This window comes from Solea senegalensis, linkage group LG19 (assembly GCF_019176455.1).
Source record: "Solea senegalensis isolate Sse05_10M linkage group LG19, IFAPA_SoseM_1, whole genome shotgun sequence".
NCBI classification, from domain to species: domain Eukaryota; kingdom Metazoa; phylum Chordata; class Actinopteri; order Pleuronectiformes; family Soleidae; genus Solea; species Solea senegalensis.
The window spans coordinates 4,931,954-4,952,595 of NC_058038.1; the positions used below are offsets into that span (position 1 = coordinate 4,931,954).

At 42.0% G+C, this 20,642-nt stretch overlaps 1 protein-coding gene across 1 annotated transcript in view; it reads left to right on the top strand.

Annotated features, from left to right (window-relative positions):
* Positions 1-2,908: 2,908 nt before the first annotated feature.
* olfm2a (olfactomedin 2a) overlaps positions 2,909-20,642 on the top strand; it is a 76,108-nt gene continuing 58,374 nt past the window's right edge. The window contains exon 1 of the mRNA XM_044051736.1: positions 2,909-3,447. Coding sequence (XP_043907671.1) covers positions 3,388-3,447 — 60 coding nt within the window. The 5' untranslated portion in view covers positions 2,909-3,387. The remainder of the gene's footprint in view (positions 3,448-20,642) is intronic.

Sequence of the window (20,642 nt, forward strand, 5' to 3'; positions counted from 1 at the left end):
GAAGCACACTGCTGGTGGTTGTTAAATTCAGTCCTCGGGCCACTTCAAATGTTGCATCACCTCAAATATTGGAGCAACACACCACCAACACAGAGAAAGACAGATAGAGAAATCCCAGATTAAGCCGTGGAGCATGAAATACGGACCAAACACGGGCCACACTAGTCAATAACTAACATAAACACTGGGGCGGCCATGAGAAGATGAGGAGTGACAGAGACACAGATGGAGAAGACGACTTCAGAGAGGCAGAAAATGGCCTGAAAAAAAACAAAAAAAAGGACGAAAACGTGTTTTAGTGCCACATCTGGCACCACGCAGTCACATGTGAGGTGACAGGAAGAGAGGGAGAGATAATGTCTGGCAGCCTGCGAGGATGCACAGTCGCCCTCAAGCTCTATTTCCTCCTCTCTGACTCAGGGGATGAAGAGGGAAAATGCGGCGTCTTTGACAAATGGGTCACGCTTTGTTTGCATTTACCTCAGAAACAATGATGAGAGATGGAGGAGAGCCGCGCAGCCGGGAGGAGGAGGAGGAGGAGGAGGAGGGAGGAGTCTGTTAGGAGAGTGTATCTCGTCAGCGTGACCATTAAACGCACTGGCACTCTGACCCCGTGCAATGACTCAACATCATTTTTACTCGCCCTGGCAGCTGTGGGCTCCTCAATTATTCTCAGCCTCTGCTCTACTGTATGAGCCTGAGCTGAGGCTCTGTGCAGGATTGTAGAGTGACACACAAGCTGTGGTTAAAAAACACAACAGCACAGGGAAGCACTTTCTCCTTTCCTCGTGTCCTTTTCTTGGACGCCACATGTTTTTTATTCTTTTTTTCTTTTTCCTCCTTCGAGTGCTCATCTGGCCTCCTCCTGCTGGGAAAATAGGAGGGTGTGCACCCCGTCAGTGAAGGTAGCAGCAGGGTGCAAAATGTCAAGGAAGACACAGCCATCATTTCCGAATGCATTACAGGCAAACGCCACTGTTTCAGATGTTAAACGCCACGGCAGAGTGGAGCCGCAGGGTCTAGGTTTGAAGAACGACATCTTTGTTTGATTTTAAAGCTACAGTATGCAATTTATGAGTGTTGTTGTTGTGCGTCAGTTTTGGTGTTGACGAACGAAAGAAAATAATGCGATATTTGAATGCTGCATTAGTTTACTTGTTTTATTAGTTCTATTAATGAAGGATCACTTTATCATGTTTTCTCTTCTTCTTGGGTTTTTATCGTGTTTTTATTTGGTGAAACAGCTGAAAGTCTGGCATGCAAAGAATCCTGAAGGGTACACGGCTGTGTCCTTCAAAAACGGACAACGAACGCACCCTTGGAGGACGCAGCCTTTGACTATTGAGACACAGCTAACGTGAGTGTGTGCGGAACTGATAAACCTTTGACAATGGTTTGAATGCCACTGAAATGTGTTTGTATTCAAAATAAACACACTTCCGTTTCAAATCATATGGCTTATAAGGGAATATATACAGTACGGACACCCTAATGTGTCAATTAATGCTTTTAAACACTGGCTATAAATGAACATTTTATTCATGCAGCACCATTGAGAAAAAGACTTTGAAGTAGAGCACGTGCTTTACTTCAAACCAAGGCCGAATAAATACTATCTCACTTTTACTGTAGAAGAACACGACAGTCTGATAGCCTCAATGATCCGTTTTCTTTTATAAAAATGATTTAAATCCAAGGTTTGAGGGGATGAATCATCATCTGATGATAAGAGATCATCTGTATATATATATATATATATATATATATATATACATACAACCTCTGTGCTACCCATTTAATCCTCGACGAGAATCCCTGACGGTGTAAAAAAAAAAAAGAAACAGGACAGAACTTCTTTAAAAAAACAAACCCCTGAGAGTTTAGAAATTGCTGGCGACTGGTTGTGTGTACACATGAACGAATACAGTCAGTGACTGACGAACATTACATCTGTAGTAATGTCACAATAAAACAAAAATATGGTCTTGCATCGTCATCTTGTCACAGTTAAAGTCCCATGAAATGAAACACTAATTGTACAGATAAAGGAGTTATGTTTTTCAAATGGCTGCTCATGACCGTAGGTGCTAAATGCCTCTGAACAAATGTGTTTTTAACGGCTTTGCCGTTTGAAACATGACAAATTATTGTATCACACTGAAGTCGTTAGTCACCAAAAATGTACGCAGTTTTTTTTGTTTTTTTAAAGCCTTTTTTGTGTGCATCTCTCGCAAAAAAAGAGATGACACATGTCTTAAAAGATAAAAGATGACACTCCAGTTGAAATTACTCAACTTTTGTGAAAAATCGCTCTGACGTGACGACGACGCGGCCAATCAGCGTTGAAATTCTCCAAACGATGCTGCGTAATTGTCAGCAGCCAGACTCTGCTAAGGGAAACATATTATTCGGAGCTGTACGTCACTTTATCTCTTGTGGAAACTATAAACCTCGCCACGTTGTGTCCGGCTCCGTGTGGTGCTGTGGAAACCACACAAGACGACGGTCACTTCTGTTCAAAACACGACGACTTGGGGCCAAAGCCAATAGACGCCGCGTTCGTTGTGAGCACAGAGCTGAGCCGTTTCGGTTCACAAACACCGAACAGAGACAGAACAATGACACATCAGTCTGAATCACCCAAAGTTACGCACTGCAGCTTTAAAGCCCGTGGAAGCCTGTGAATAATTCAGGGCTGAATGCCAACTCTTTTATAAGGTGTGTGGTCACTGTAGAGGAAATAAAAGTATTTGTCACAGCAAGCGATGATGATCTGTGTGTTTGTCTGTGGAGTAAGAATATTCTCATGCTCTCTCTCTCTCTCTCTCTCTCTCTCTCTCTCTCACACACACACAAGCGCGCGCGCGCAGGCACGCACGGCTGCATCAAAGAGCGGGTACTTGTGTCTTTGCTCGGGCTCTTTGCTCGCACACAGTGGCGCTGCTGCTCCCAGCGTCTGCGCCCTGACAGCACAGCAGTCACCTTCCAACCTCTGCGACTCTCCCCTCTCCTCCTCCTACTCCTCCTCCGGCACAGTCGCAGTTTATCCAGAACCGCATCCACAGACAGCATCCGAGGACTTTCTGCTCTTCCTCCTCCTCTTCTTCTTCTTCTTCTTCTCCTCCTCTTTGCTCACACCGGGAGCGCCGTTTGGTGTCTATTTATGCCCCACGTCAAGACGCGCGAGGGGTCGCTCCTTCCCGTGCCAGAGCGGTGCTGCCGTGCGCCCCGGTGGTGATGAGGTTGGTGGTGGCGCACAGCCGACACAGCGTTACAGGGATCCGTCAGTGTGAGTGAAGAAACCGCCCCAGTGAGGGAACAGGGACGTGGAGGGAGAACAGAGCCGAGCTGAGCAGAGCAGCGGGGAACGCTATCATTTCCACTGGGATGCATCTCTTCAGTGCCATGTTCCTACTTGTGATGTTAGCTGTCCTGCCCTGCTGTGAGGTAAGGACTTTGGCACATGCTTGAAAAGATTAAAACACACACACACACACACACACACAGGCGCAGCATTGTTTGAAAGTTCATGTCAAGCAGCAGCGACTGCCCGCATCGGGATTCTCACATAATCCGAATAATTCCAGCCAGAATAGGCGTGTGGGAGAGTTTAAAACCGGGGTGGGGGGTGGGAATGTGGTAATGTGACAGTGCAGATGGTGCAACAGTAAATGGGCATTTTGGAATACAGTCCTGAACCGTGGACGTGCACAGACAGACCCCAGGTGGTGCTCAAGCACCTGCCACGTTCAGCCCTCTAACCACAGAAGGCAAGACATTTTTATCCATTTATTTACTTTTCTAATTGTATATTTCATTTTTTTTTCATGTGGCCCATATGGCATCAATTCTCAATCCTCATTAAAGTGAGTAATAATGCATTTCACTTGCAATTTCCTGGAGGCAGCAGTCATTTTTTCTACACATTAATTTTAGAAACTTGTTGCTGGGGCCTTGTATTGATGTTTTTATTTTTATTTATTTAACCTTTCTATGAAAGTGAGTGAGAGTCTCATTTTCTGTGCTGGGAAACATTAAGGAAAAGGATTATATTGTACTAAAGAACAGGACACAACAACACAACAGCACATTTGCAGGCATTTAGTGGATGGATGCCGAGTACCAGCCTATAAATGACCATGATAAATGACCAGATTAGAGTTACATACATTTTAGATTATGCTGCAGGAGATTTTTCTGATATTGTTGCACCGACAATAAATTGAGTCCTTGCTCCAGGGACGTTAAGGACGAGTCAGGGAATCGAGTCTAAAGCATAGACGTTATGTAAAATAAATGGACGTAGGGTTTTCCGGTTTCCCTGGTGAAGTGAATTTGGAAGAAATATTATACCGGATAGCCACCAGGGGGCGATCCAAAAAGAACTGGGAAGTGTACGTGAACTTGATTTATAACATCAGTGAACGTTTATGGTCTCAGTCTGTGGCATATCATGTGGATTTTGTGACTGTTATGTTCCCAGTTAAATAAACGGTGATTGACAGCTGGGGTCGTCCAATAGGAGCTGGCGCCGTTGAACTTTCAACATGGTTGAAAGGTGTTATTTCCAATGAAATTAAGATATTAAACAATGTGTCTCCGTCAGTTGATTCAAACTCTGATTACTGCGGACACCAGTGTGTGAAGTGCCGTTCTTGGTGGCGTTTGAGCGAGAGATATTGTTCGAAATACGACAGTAAAAGAACTTCAAACTGTGATTTTTGGACTTAAAAATCTGTTTGTGAATTTGGGAGAGCAGCGTTGCACATGAATACCGTAAAAGAAGCTGCTTCTGTGTCGCAACACGATAGAGAAAATGAATGGTAACAGACGCCGCCCACACCTTACGTTGATCTGTATGCAGGTTGCCGTGGTGACCGTGGTAGCAAAATGCCCACACGAAAATACACAAAACATAGCCACACATTGAACGGGTACTCACAGTACAAGATTTACCTCTGTAACTTTTTTTTTTTTTTTATCATTTATAATTATGGCGGGGTGGGGAAGGGGGGGGGCTTTTTCACTCGAGCCCCTGTGTTTTGAAATGCCTGTGCACGCCACTGTGTGTGTAACCTTGCGAGGAGAAGCAGCGGCAGCAGCACGAGAGGGAAAGTTGAATAAGCAGAGCAGCTCTCGTCGGTTCACTTCACTGACATTTTTAAGAGTGGCATAAATATTGTTGTTTATGGTATTAATTACAAGGAGTGCAGTAAACGCAGGTTCCATAGTCTGAAAGGGGGGGAAAACGTAAGATTTTACCTTGAGAGTCTAAGTGATTTCTGCAGGTTCTGATGATGTTGTTGTGATGGTTGTGATGATGATGCCCTGGAGGTTGTTGCTTACACCGCTCGGCTCGTATAGATACACTATATATGTATAAACATGATAATATATAAATACCTTTGCATCAGTGTCAGAGAAGACAGGTGTTGAGAAGCACAAGCCTGCAGCTGATTGCGCTGATTAAGCTGAATGAAAGAAGCGTGACACTGACAGTTTGTTTGTTTGCACCCTCGATCTGTGGTTTGTTGACGTGTGAATACAGAAACCACGCGCAGCTACATCCTGGAGACGTGTGATGTGTGCATGAAAAACAGCGGTGCGATATATGTAAAAAAAAAATAAATAAATACATACATAACGAGAGGTGATGAGTTTTGACGTGACAGCTGTGAATTGAGGTGATGGACGGTAAATTATCTGACCCAGAAAAGCTTTCAGTCAAAGGCAGGAGCATGTGAACGTGCAGGGGTTCAGCTGGTCAGTAAAAGAAAAAAAAAACCCTGACAGTTTCAATAATATTAAAGTCGGCTGATAAAGTGGCCTCAGTCTGCAGTCTGTTATTCAGGACGACTGAAATCAGGATTTTCAGGACCATGGACAGGGCTCACCCCTCTTCTGCTGCTGTATCCTCCACATGAGGGTCGCCGGTTTGGCGGGGTCACACCCTGCACAGGTCGCCAGTCCATCACAGGGCCACATGGAGACTAGAGCTGCAACTAACGATTATTTTCATGATTAATCGAGTAATCGATTGGTCCATAAAATGTCAGAAAAGAAGGTTGATCAGTGTTTGTCAAACCTGGAAATGATGAGGTCCTCACATGTCTTGTTTGGTCCACAAACCAAAACTGATTCAGTTGAAATGATTTCTTTGTTTATATGGAGCAAAGAAACTAAGGAAATATTCACATTTAAGAACCTGAAACGATCAGAAATCTTGTTTTAATCATTAAAAAAAGCTTCAAACCGATTCATTGATTATCAAAGTAGTTGATTAATAATCCATTATTCAACTACTTGTTTCAGTTCTATTAGAGACAATCAACCATTCACTCTCACACTCAATCTAGAGTTCAATTTGATCTCAAGTGGGCCGGACCAGTAAAATAATAGCATAATAAGCTATAAACAACAAGAACTGTCACATTTAGTCACAGCGATTACTCGATTAATCGCGAAAACCATCGATAGATTAATGGATTATGAAAATAATCGTTAGTTGCAGCTCTAAAATCCACCTGAACCTTTATTTAACAGAGAAAACATGTGTTTGTGTCTTCTCAGACTGCAACTAACAACTATTTTTCATAATCCGTTAATCTATGGATTATTTTCTAAACATATTGATAAGTCATTTGGTCCATAAAATGTCTGGAAAATGTTGATCAGTGTTTCCCAAACCTAAAAACTGTTCTCAAATGTCTTATGTTGTCCATAAACCTAAATCATTCACTTTTAATGATTTGTTTTGTTATATGAAGCAAAGAAAAAAGAAACAAACGAACGAAAAACCACTCAAACTCATGAATAGATGATCAAATAGTTGATGGTTAACTAAGAAATCAAGTAAGAATTGAAGAATTGTTTTCAGCCCCAGTGATTCCGCCCACAAACTAAATTCTGTCTGTTAAACGCCGTGAACAAATTCAGAAATAAAAAAAAGTTGTCACAGAGGAAAAGTTTCCCCGCCTCACGTCAGCTTTTCTTTTTTATCTTTTGAAGATACTAATTTTCGCAGCTTTGCTGCTGAAATGTTTGCCCATTCTTTTCTGTAAACAAGACTTGAGCTTGTCAACAGTACGTGGTCGCAATTTTCAAAGACAAACTCCTCGTCAAACAACAGCAGCAGCAGCAGGCGACGACGACGACTTCAATAATAAGGCGACTAAAACGATTACCTTCAAAAGTAACTGTGGATTTATATGGAGTTTAAGACAGTTGATATCTTTACTTTCTCACTCTAAATTGCACACGTCTCTCCTTTAAGCAGCGCGTGTGTAAAGATGAGTTACCGCCACGTGGAAGCGCTTTCCGTCTGTGAGTTCACACCGTAATTGGCCTTTAGGGACAATTTGCCGCAAGTGTTTCTATTAAATATTAACATGGCAGAGAGAAAATATGACGCCGCTCGTCACCTTAAGACTGCGCCGCAAACATAAAGAATTGATGACTGTTGCAACTGCGACGAGGTTAACGCTCGTTCGCTATCAGCCAGAGTCGAGACGTCCACATATTTCCCGTGTAAGAGTCTCGGCAAAGTATCGGCGTATGAAATATTCAGAGGACTTTAATGAGACAGATGCACTTGTGCGTTCGCCGCATGTGTTTGTTAAGTACCATAAAGCCCAGTGAGACCTCGACGCTACTGATACTGATACAGATGGGCACCTGCTTGACCTTGGCACAGATGTCTCACTGTGATTCAAAGCAGACACACGACACAAGGGCCGGCGCCTGTGTGCATTTATGCATTTATGTGGTTAAGGTTTCCCCTAAAAATACTGCAACTAAGTCAATAACAATATGTATGATGATGTTTTCTTCAATATTAATATAACAAAACTGTGTTTATGCACCGTGCAAACACACTTTGGGGACACAACCCATTGTGTTTTCCCTCAGATTGATGTTTGTTGTGCATTAAAACCTTAAACAAACGTTGTTTCTTTCGCTTTCCCTTCACACTGACATATTATCACGATAATTATTGCTATCGACTAATTTGGAAATGATTTTCTTCATTATGCTAATGTCTTTGGTCACGTTACCCAGCCCTGACTGTAGGAAAATATTTATTTAAAGTAAGGATGGGTATTAGTATTTGATTATTCTGTTATTTTATTGGTTATAAAAAGCCACTCAGTCACTGTGAGAATTAAAAAGGTTGCTTTACTTCCTAATTTGTGGTGCATCTATAATCACAAGGTGGCAGCAGCAGCAGAAAGCATTTAGTTAGTGGACATGTGTTTTCGAGCAGTGATGGAATTTATGAGGTTTCCTGAATGCATCTTGTTCACAAATAATTCCATGAAATATTCCAATAGCATTCCTGTTCGAAAGGTTATTCCTATAATTTAAAGAGACTTTTTTTCAAAATGGATCCAAATCATCACACATCTCCATTTCTCATATGAGATATAAAGTAAAAAAAAAATATTTTCTTCATTGTTGTGTACAATTAAATTGCGGTTGCATCTCTGCCTGCAGCAATATGTCGTATACACTCTGTGGCTTTACACTGTTGTTTATTGTTCTTGGTGTTTTATGGCAGTTGGCATCTGTACCGTCTTCTCTTTTTTTTTTTCCCCAGCCTCTCTTCATTTCTTTCAATAAATAAAACTAAATCCAAACGATCAGCTGCATGAATAAAGGTGGTTAAAACCACAGTGTAATACAAGCGAGTACAACAATAATAATAATCGTATAAAAATAACTAGTGTGTCACTGCATCATCAATAAATAACAACTGTGCATGTGGCACATGCAATAATCCAAAGTGCATAATGTGCAGTAATCTGTTATAATTTAATATACACAGTATATTTGTATCTTTGTTTGAATCGGTGCAGTGAAATTTGCACAGGGGGAAAAAAAATTCTCTTAAAACTAGAGTCAAAAATGAGAGCATCTTGGCTGAGTAGAGATTCTAATGAATTTTCTGCAAAACTCAGCGTTTTACTCTGATTAATATTAATAGCTTGGCATCGATTGTTAAGACTGTAAATTTAGTGCAACGGCAGAAATTATGGGGCATAACCTGATTTATCTCAGACGTTCCGTTGACCGCGTGAAGAGTGAGACCTAAATCTCGTGTGATGGATGGGTTTCGCGTTAAAAAAGGGGGGAAAGAAGGTTTGCGGAGACAAATGAAGAAGAGACAGTCAGGTGAGACATAAATAGGCCCCATAACACTTTGAGTTTTGGCTGAAGACAGGATATACTCTTTGTACAAAACAAAGCTTTGAATTCCCGTCAGTGACTTTCTCTGTATATTCCGATGAATGACGGCGGATCACAAAGACACGACTTCCTCTCACTCCTGCTGTGTTCAACCATCAAACTGATATAAAAGAGGACACTGAAGCCTGAAGGAGATGCTGTGGCTGCTCAAAGCTGTGACAACATGGTTTTTTGTTTACCGGCGTAAAAATCGGGATTCTTGTCCTCAAAGTTTCTAAATCGATTCTTTTCAGTTTCCCGGTTAACACTAAGCACAGTTTAATCGAGCTAAGGTCGTAGCCTGACTAAGACAGGCAGTCGCACAACTTGCTGAGTCCAAGTGACTCCGCCTCCATATAGTAGGTGGCGCTGTATCTCTCTGTAAGCTAGTGCGTATTGAATTGTTTCCTCCTCCTTCTATTGCTGGGTCAAAGGCCGGGAGGAATTTAGGGGACTTTTTAAGTCCGACTCCAGTCCGACTAACGAATATATGCACGAGTAATCGGACTATGAATCGCATTATTCAGGTATGTTAGTCCGACTAAGACTAGTTCCATTTAAGTCGGACTAACGTGTTTACATGACATTAAGAAAACCGAATGATTGTCTGAGTCCGACTAAAATCAGACTTTTAACATGCACATAAACCGCACTGACTGTTAGTAGGGAACAGCAAAGTGAGCTGCACTTTGGATTCTACAGTGTTGTGGGAAAGAAGGAGGAGCTTGACATGACCCACACAATATTTCCGACACAGTTTAACCCGCACACACAACACCACGCTAACAAACTTCTGAACAGGCAAAAAGACAAAAAGAAAAACTACATCCAAACACCTATCTAATGATTAAATAGATTTTAAAGCGAAAAATGATTTTCAATCCAATCATGACCCAAGGAATCGGAATCAAAACAAAACGAGAGTACATGTCCCTTCAGTAAAAAGGTTGTAATTCCACCTGTTTTAAATGCCTTTTTCCTCTTCTCTGATCACAGTTTACATTTAATATTTAGCTGTTGTTGAAACTGACTTTTTCGATTCCGTCTAAATCAAATTTGATGAATTTTTTTCGACTTTTGTAACCAAATGTATCCACAGATTTTTGTTTTGACTTTTCCTTATGACACACTAAATGTAGCCAGTTGTCCTTATTGGCTTCTGTTTTTTTCAGTGTATTGTTTTCATTGCTTGAAAGATGCACATGTGGATTTTGAGTGATGGAAATGAACACTTGCATTCGTGTTTTGTTTTTTTCCTCCAACAACATGTGCTGCGAGGGGGTGGGGGTTGGGGGCGAGGACCTAATTGCTTGTCATTCTCAGTGAGGGAGACAGAACCCCGTGTAAGCAGTTGGTTTTCATTAATTTACTTGATCCCGTCGCTCACCAGGGATCAGGACAAACAATCAGCCTGAATGAGCCGCTGTTCGGGAGCTTGTTGAGTTGTGTTTCCTCGCGTCGGACTGGCGCGATGATTGCACCGGCAACGAAAGCAGCCACTGGGTCGATTTATGGACAGAAGATACAGGGAGTGAAAAGGAGCTGGTGCTCGTAAATCACGTGGCTGTGTGAAGCATCATCTGGCACGAGCTGCACACACTCTAGATCAGCTCTGATTTCCTATAAAAAAACAGCGTACAAAAATGAGATGGAAAGTTGTAAGAAGACCTGATGCTGGAGTTTAGCAATTAGCACGCGATTGGCAGTTTGTGTTGTAAAACATTGTTATGGACCACGGAAACAAAACGTGGGGATTTGATTGGCACAGCTGTAGCAAGGCATCTCATTGTCCTTGAATGTAAAGCTGCAGCACACTTTTAAAACAGCAGATCACTGGGTCAGGGTGGACGTCGGGCTGGGTATCAAACTTGAATCGGTTTTTTGGTATCGCCTGGGTCTCAGTGTCAAATTTTGGTACCTAATGAGTTCTCATCAGTGGCAGTTAGTATGTCCGAAATTTCAAGTTAATAAAAGTAAAAAAAAACCAACATATTAAGTCATTTTTGTTTAATCTGATTGAAGTATATTCAAAAATGTATTGTATCGAAGTCCACATTAAAGGAACTTCTATGCTTTTTTCTGTCTGATGCCGATTTTTGGAAACCAGTCAGCAGATGACCGATAACTGAGGCAAGTTTTTTGATTTTTTTTGTGTCACATTATATTTAGATGATTTTTTTCTACCTCATCTAAAATTGAACCGTTTGATAATAATAAATAATACAAAAATATAATTTTGATTGAAACAGAATGTGTAAATTATTATATGAAACAACAAACACTTATACACATACACAATAAAGTTTTAGTTGTGTGAAGATGACCAGCAGCGCCACCTGCTGCTCAAACGTCCGGTTTTAATGTATCAGTTAAAGGTTCATTCTGTAAATTTTCCTCATTAAAGTTTCATTTAAAAAACCAAAACAGATGTTGTTTGATGTCATACATGAGAACTACAACTCCCATCGTCCAATGCTGCTTTAACACGAGTAATGGCACCGACTGAGATGCCCCCTGGTGGCTGAAAATGAGAACAGGGTACCATAAAGGTTTTGCAGTTATTTTTTTTTATTTTTCAGTCGTCATTGAGTTGTGATGCATTCAAGGAACTGAGAAAATTAATCAATCCCTTTATGTTTCCACACTGCACACTGTTCATATCACATACTCAGGGGGACAGTAATGAGCACATATGTAGGTAACAACAGCCCTGAACGCATCACGACTGTCAGGCTCACACTAAGTGTGTGACTTAGTAATGAAAAAATTGCGATATTGTATTTTAAAAATTGCAATTTGAAAAAAAAACAAAAAAAACAATATAGAAGCAGAAAAGATAGAAAAAGTGAAATAAATAATGTGATGGGGAGGAATAATTCTGCTGGTTCTCTGTCACAGACTCACTCGGCCTTCTTCATTTAAGAATATTTGCTTATTTTAATGCTGCAGCCGGAGTTAGTGAGAGGAGATTAATGGGTAGTGTGTGATCATGTGACGACTCTACATCGAGATGTACATTAGCCACTTGCAGTGTATGATGACATCAATCATCTGCCCAAACCTACATGATACTAATGGTATCTACAGTGTCTCCACCTGTGAACACAATCAGGACAGAACTCAGCTCCACCAGTCATGGAAGACAAACAGATGGATTGGTTAATGTTTGTAATACAGTTATGCAGTCCACTGACCTGGCACTGACCCTGAGGACAACAAAACAATCTCTATTTCTGGTACCAGTCCAACAACAGCAAAGCAGCATGGTCACAATAAAAGGCTCCCCCTCCCCTGTCCTCTCAGACATGACAACCAACATTTAAGCCTGTCTCACCTTGTAAAAAAATGTACTCTATGCCATTATTAGCCTTTATTAGCCTGACGACATGTTAAAAGCATTTAAAAATATAAAGGGATCACACAGTGCAGTGCAGCGGTCTGACTGTCGAAGACGAGCAGGCATGCAAGTCGTCTTTATTTGGAGAAAGGACACCAGGAAGCAGCGTGGACAGACTGTGCTTTGCCAAGCCACGGCCCAACCTCCACCTGCAGAATTAAACAAATGGAGAGCTGCAGGAGCAGAGACATAAACCTGCCAGTGTGTAAATCCCATCACTGTACGCTGACAGGTCTAGTGCTGGTCTGATTTAGGAACACAGGTAAATAGAAACATTAAATCTAACATGACGTTACATATTCTGTATCAAGCACATATTGCATTTATTTGCTCAATTAAAAGCTTGGGTCTATACAGTAAGTGTCAAAGAGCTGTCTACACTTTGAAAACATCCAACCACCTTTTCATCAACAACACCAAAAGTTGTCGTTTCTTGAATGCATCTCTTAGCTACTCCTCGAAGCTCAACATGCTGTATCTGAGGGAAGTGGTGAAACTTTTACAGGGTCTTTGAATGCAACACACTATCTGTGATTATGATCAACTACATCACATGTGCCAAAGTCAAGGCTCGGGGGCCCTCATCTGGCCCACCATATCTATCTATATGGCCCTCGAGATAATATGTCTTTCTACATTTATGGTCTTTTGTGTGTGTTACCTCTTGAAGATCTTTTTTCCTGGCATAAACACTGACCTTGTCAGGACCAGTCCTGGTTCTGATGAGGTGGAACCTCGTTTCTGAGGACTGTATTAAGTGTAGGGCCGAGGTGTGAATTGTGATTAGGTTAAGGTTAGGGATATTTAAATATAACATGACATCACATATTCTGTATCTAATACATATTGCATTTATTTGCTCAATTTATCAAAGCAACAAAAGTTGTTGTTTCTTGAATGCATCTCTTAGCTACTCCTCGAAGCTCAACATGCTGTAGATCTGGCAGAAGTGGTGAATATTGACCAGGGTCTTTGAACGCAACACACTAACTGTGATTATGACTTATGTCAAACTCAAGGCCCGGAGGCCACATCTGGCCCACCATACAACTGTATACAGCCCTTAATAGATAATATGTTAATATGTTTTTCTACATTTATTGTCTTTTGTGAGTCCTCCAACTGATGTGTACATAACTTTTGAAGCTGTCATCCAATGTTGATATTTAGGCTTTTTTGAAGCTATTCCATGGGTAAATCATTCAAACTTATTTTATGGAATCGTTAATTTCAAATGTGATCTCTGAATTCTTTACTTCATCTTTATGGTTTGTTCTGAATTTTCTATCATTTGACCTCATCTGGCCCTGGACTTGGACTTTTCCTTTTTCTATTGAAAACATGTCTGAGCAAAAGCAAGTGAATGAGTTTGTTGTGACTAATCGCCAAACTGAACAATACAATTTTGACGGATTAGTCAGCTACAAAAAAATAATCATCATGACTGGAAGCCCGAGTGTCGGACCATCCCTAAACAGAATGACACACCCTACCTTTAATGGAGTCCACAACTACTACAGAAAGCAAGAAAAAGGGTGTCATTTCAACACGTCTCTCGCTCTGTTAAATAAGAAAGCTTCACCACGTAGCCTAATTTCTGTGTCGCCTGTCATTCAGTAACAATCACCTCTAGCACTGTGTGGGTGAGGCGCGGTTAGATTAGCCGCTCCGTCTGCAGCCACCTCCATGCACTCCCCATTAATATACAAAGGTTGCTGCTTCACAATCAGCCACAGATAATGAGGTTGCATTATGTTTGATTCAGTGCTGCTTGAAGAGATTGAATAGTATGCGCTTGTGACATGACTGATTAGGGTAGAGCTGGAATCAGTGTGCGATAATGATCGCACATTGTGCGAGTCAGAGTCGTGGCACAGTAAAGAGATTTTGTTTCATAAAAGAGATGCTGCTTAAAGGGAAAAAAAAAAGGAGCAGAGGGCTGTTGAGCCTCTGTGTCTTCCACTGCCCACTTCCTTGTCTTCATGTTTGATGCGCTTTTATTTTGCCTGCATTAGAGGTGTGTTTGTGTGTGTGTGTGTGTGTGCGTTTTCCTGTATTTGTTACCTCTTTAGGACCTTTTTTCCCTGGCATATACACTGACCTTGCCAGTCCTGGTCCTAATGAGATGGAATCTCATTACTGAGGCCGGGATGTGAATTGTGATTAGGTTAAGGTTAAGGTTAAGGCTTTTTTTTAGGTTGTCCAAATGAATGCAAGTCAATGCAGAAGAATAGCTGCATAAACCTGTGTGTGTACTTGTCAAGACCAGTCGTCCTTATGGAGCCCAAAATCTGGTCCCATTGAGGCAGAACCTAATTTCTCAGGGACTGGATTAAATGTAGGGCCAAGATGTGAATTGTGATTAGATTAAAGCAATACTTCACTGATTTGCATTTAACTTTGTATGACTAGAAAAGGGGTAGTGTTTTTGAAAATTTGTGCTTCCCAATCAAGAAATATCTTCATTCTTTTTTTGTTACGTGCCCACCAGTGACACCTTTGTCCGAGGCTTGAAACTGCAACGCTAATTCCGCACTTTTTAGACCCACTTGTAGGGAGACGGGACCTCATTCCCAGAAAGTAAACAGTGTCCGTCATCTTTGCTAACAGTTATGCTAACAGGACCAAGTGTCACTGGTGGGCACGTAACAAAGAAAATACTATTCAAAATTCAAAAATACTACCTCTATTCTAGTAATACAAAGCTAAAAGCAAATTGGTGAAGTATTCCTTTAAGGTAAGGGACAAGGCTTTGTTTAGGTTGTCCAAATGCACAAACCTGCGTGTGTGTGTGTATTTGTTGCCTCTTTAGGACCTTTTTTCTGGCATAAACACTGACCTTGTCAGTGCCAGTCGTCTTCATGAAGACCATAAAAACCTGGTCTTAATGAGGCGGAACCTCATTTCTGAGCACTGGATTAAGTGTAGGGCCAAGATGTGAATTGTAGTTAAGGTCAGGGTTAGGCATTAACTGGTTATAGTTAAGGATATGGCTTTTCTTAGGCTGTCCAATGCAGTGTGTCCTAAGAAGAATAGCTGAACAAACCTGTGTGGTGTGTGTGTTTGTAGAGACAAATAATAAATAACATTCTCAGTGACAGTGAGGATATACAGTATATATACGATTTTGATCTGATGTACATACAGCATAATGCTGAATACATCCATATATTGTCTATGCATCATGGCCGCTGAATGGTTCACCACCAGTGTGTGTATAGAAAAATAGAGATTTTGAAAAAGCAAACTCTGTTTGTTTGTGGAGACAAATAATCTCAATATAATCTCTGTACTCGTTGACATTTAGAGGACTCACCTCACTCAATCTGGAAAAACTGCATTCACTTTAATCCTGTATCTTGTTGTTACTGATCAATAAAACATCAGAATTAATGCAAATGAATTGATCGGAGAAAGAAAGAACAAGACTTTCCCTCCTCCTCTCTGCACTGTTTTTGAGTCTTAGAGAAATCTGGTAAATGACGAGAGAGAGGGCGCCTCCTATTGGCTGTTCTGTGCGTACCCCTTCAGTTGAGAGGTTGCCGTTTGAACACTGGCAACAACTGCTTATGCTGCAAAGAAACCTAAAGAGGAGTCTGACAATAGTGTTTCATAGACGGAGAGATGTCCTCATGTCATGTGTCACGTATGAAGCGTGTGCGTGTGCTCATCTCCTCCCAAAACCTGAGTATTTTAACAACCTTGAGAATAGACTCAGCTATCAAGTGTTCTTGCAGCAAACACGCCGACCGACTGCAGGATATGATGTTTAGAAGCAAGTCAATATAATGTTTTCACAACTACACAGTGTGTATATGTGTGTGTGTGTGTAGATGAAGGAAGTGTTGATGTGTGTTATTTTAATGGATGGTGTTTTGGGGGTGGGGGTGTCTGTGTGATGTCTGGTTTTTGATAATGATGTACCTGTTTCTGGGTCAGTTTGCAGCTCATGACTCACACAGAGCTGAAATGAGCGTGCGATGATGGAAGTGAACGTTTTTAGTTGAGGGTTTTTTTTTTCCCCGCGGCCTGAGGTTATATGGGTGACTGATTTTACTTTTGCAGCACAGCCTTGGATGAGGCACAAAGGTGGGCAATAGTCTGTGTGGTAATTGGTTAACAGATGGAATGGCGGCTGGAGAGACGTGCGAGGTCGGCGGCCTGATTCTCCGACCAACGCTGTGTCCTTTTCTAGATCGCCCCCCCCGATGTAGAGAGGGTGTGTTTGCGCGGCGTCACCTTCCCAGCTGGAATGCCCTTTTCCAAGCATGTGCATACGCAAACACACGTGACCTTCTTACCGGAATCAAACAACACACCAAACTGCGACCTTATAGCGCCGGCTCCAATAGATCACGTAACGCAACGCTGGTATTCTGTGCAGATTTTCACAGCAGCCATTTTTAGCACTGACTAAATGTCACTATGCCTCTCCCTCTTTCCTCTAACTGACACAGAAAGCAGATCTGTTACCTTGCTGTTTGTGCTCTGATTTCATTTCATGAATTTGTTTGGACCTATTTTAAATGTCATGAGACATGTCTTGGTATTTATTTCATGATTTAAACCACTTACTCATGCAGAAACACAGACTGGCCTCGGTGCTCCAGGCTTGTGTGCACTGTAACTGACCTCTCTTGCCGTTTTCTGTCTTCATTTAAAAAAGAAAAAGAAAGCCAGCGGCCTGCCGTCCTAAAAATGACCATTAGCAACCCCGCAGACTGAGCTGGCTGAACTGTAGGTCAGCTCGTAATCAGAGGTCTCTGAAGGTCTTATGGGAACAAATGCTAAAGCGTATTGCTGTCTTATTCATACACGCTAAAGCTAAAGCTGAATTAGACAACTTTTTTTGACTTCAATCTGTAAGTATGATGGTGTGAAGTCAGATTTGTATCAGCTCTGTGTTTGAAGGACCCACCTCTGGAAAATGTCTAAGAGATCATTTTCTGGAGCATTTTTCCGTCTTCGTGCACTAATCGCACATGCTCAGAAGACAACGCCAGAGCTTATGCTAGCAATCTGTGAATCTGTGTTCATTGCGCGTTCCTGTGCTCTGCAGGCGGAGCTTTGGAGGGAAGTCCAAAGAAAGGGGCTTGGACCTTTGAATTCAAAATGTAGCCTGATTTTCAAGGATCTCCAACCCTACCTTTACTATTAACACCTTAAAAATGCTGGAGCAGAGGCAACAGACCACTTGAAAGTGGTCTGTTGCCTCTTTAAACCTGGCAGGGACTGGTTACCTCTTTTATTTTGTGCAGGATCAAAAGGAAACTGCATTTACATGTGTCACACTTCAGGCTGTTACTGTTCCAGACAATTTCACAACAACAAAAAAAAGATAAGTTGGCTCAAAAGTAATATATAGGATGCTATTTGTATGCTTGCCTGTCAACAGTTTATAGAGGCATCACCTTGACTGGTAGGATGAAAATCATCCCTATATTGCATTCTGTCTCCCACTTTGTCTCTTTCCTTCTGTGCGACTGTGCTGGAGGGTGCAGGACTCGCAGAGGTTTATGTCTGTGACTCTAAGCAAGAGTGACATTTCTCTGACAACACCAAAAACAGACACACACACACACGCGCACGCGCACACACACCGTCTCCCGTTCAGCATCGGGCTCCACAACAGACAGAGAGCAAAACAATGCGCAGAGTCAATACCAACAAACTCGGGGAGAGGTTGTTAAACCTGGCGTTTGGTATGGTAAATGTGACAAATGCCAGTTAGAGCATGGACACGCTTGATCATCTGGTCAGCGGTGGACACACTGCCACCATTAATAGGTGCAACAGCACATGTTACCGTAGTAACTGCCATTATATACGAGGCTCACCCTCAGTTTTTCCTTCTTTTTTTTTTGCATCCGTCTGCCCTTTTTTTTGCATTGCAGAAGGCACCTCCTGACCAGTTTTCTGTACGACCTTGCTTTCCCCTGCTCGATGAATCTTTTATGAGTCTGGCAATGTGGGTTTCTGTGTAGAAGATTGGAATATAAATATGGCTGTTGCGCCTAGAGCTCGTCTTCCCACTCTGATACTTTCATAAGACAGAGCAGATTGGGCGAGCCGCTATCTTAACAGGGCTTCTCACATCTCCGCACTTTTATCGAAACACATCCCCATATGAGAAGGTGTCATGCATCCTCAAACAATCGAGCAGTGACGCCGCTTCCCACTGCTTGTTTACATGGCTGGAGAACACGCACACACATGCTGGGAAATCTGCGTTCCTTTTTAAAATTCACTTCCTCTGTCACGTCATCACTCGTGGTGAAACATTGCTCACATAGGCGCCGCACGTTATGGTCAAAAAAACATCTATTGTAATTGCGGTTTGATTTATTCATCATATTTGCATTGTTACTTTCATTTTTATGAAAAATCGTAATATTTGACATGTTTTGGAGTCTTGCAAGAAAACATGATTCATCCCCCACACAGCATGTCAATGTGGGCTCCATCAGAGTTATATCCGGGCTTACATTATGGATCCCAAGCGGGTTTGTCCATGGTTTCCATGGTGGCCCCTTCCATGTTTGGCCACATGGGCTTCCCATCTGGGGCCCATGTTACTGAAATCATGTGGGACCTGCATAATTTGCCCACTTCGGGCTCACGTAGTGCTCACTTAGAGAGTATGGACAAACCCACTTGAGATCCATATCGTCAGCGTGAATATAAGCCCCACACTGACATGCCGGCTAAGCCGTTACTGAATGAATACTCAACTATTTTGATATTTAAAACAATCTTAAATGTGAATATTTCCAAGTTTATTTGCTCCGACTAACAAAGAAATAATAAAAAAAAAAACGGAATCATTTTGACATCATCATTTCGAGGTTTGGGAAACACTGATGTTGAAAATGATTGTTAGTTGCAGCCCTAAAAGCAAGAATTTTGGGGCCTTTGAGTCACATTTTTATCATTTGGATACTGCAATTGGTCACATTGAGAGTTTGAGTATTTTGCGATTAATTGTGCCGCAACAACCATCTCACATCCACGGAGCTGTAAGAGCAGTTGACGTCGACTGAAACATGTTAAAGAAAGTGACAAAAGTAAATCCAGCCCGAGCTCCTGAGACTGTATTACGACACTTTCTCTTGTACTAACTTTGTCTTTCTTTTATCTTCTTCTTCATCTCCTTCTGTTTCACATGCTCCTACTCGCTGCCTTTTCTCCAAAGACTCCTCTCCTCCCCGACTAGCTGTGCGACGTCGACTGAAACATGTTAAAGAAAGTGACAAAAGTAAATCCAGCCCGAGCTCCTGAGACTGTATTACGTTGTACTAACTTTGTCTTTCTTTTATCTTCTTCTTCATCTCCTTCTGTTTCACATGCTCCTACTCGCTGCCTTTTCTCCAAAGACTCCTCTCCTCCCCGACTATGTGCGAGCGCGACGGCGTTGCCTCCCATGTTGAAAGCTAACGCAATTGCAGAGTGAAGGATGAGAGCAATGCGGTGCAGGCAGACGTGGAGTATGGCATAAAAAGATGAGCCATTTAATCGATGTGTTTTCCGTGTGGCACTGTCATCGTCACTCAGTGGGGCCATTGATGAGCGAGGCTCTCTCTGACTGCGCCAAGACTTAAAGGGCTCCAGTCAGGGAGGCGTGGGAGCCCGGCAGCCACTAGACACTGCTGCATATCAAGCAGGCAGGCTGCAAGAGCTGCTCTCTGCAGCCGCACAGCACAATAAGCAACGCAGAGAGGTGCTTTGATGGCAAAAACTGCATGTAGTGGAGCTGAGATAACAAGATGCTCCTCCAGCGGAAGGAATAGCAGCTTACATTACATTACACCACCTAATTCTAAACCCCCGGGATTTCTTCAAGTCTGCAAAACACACACAGACACATTATTGTGTGATATTGGAAGCCAACACTCCACTCCTGGAAGCAGGGCGTCACAGCTATAGACTTCTTATTTGCTGATAATTTGCTGAAGTCAGTAAATGGAATGGATGGCATATCTCTATCATTGATGACATTTACTCAAGGAAATCGGATCTGGCT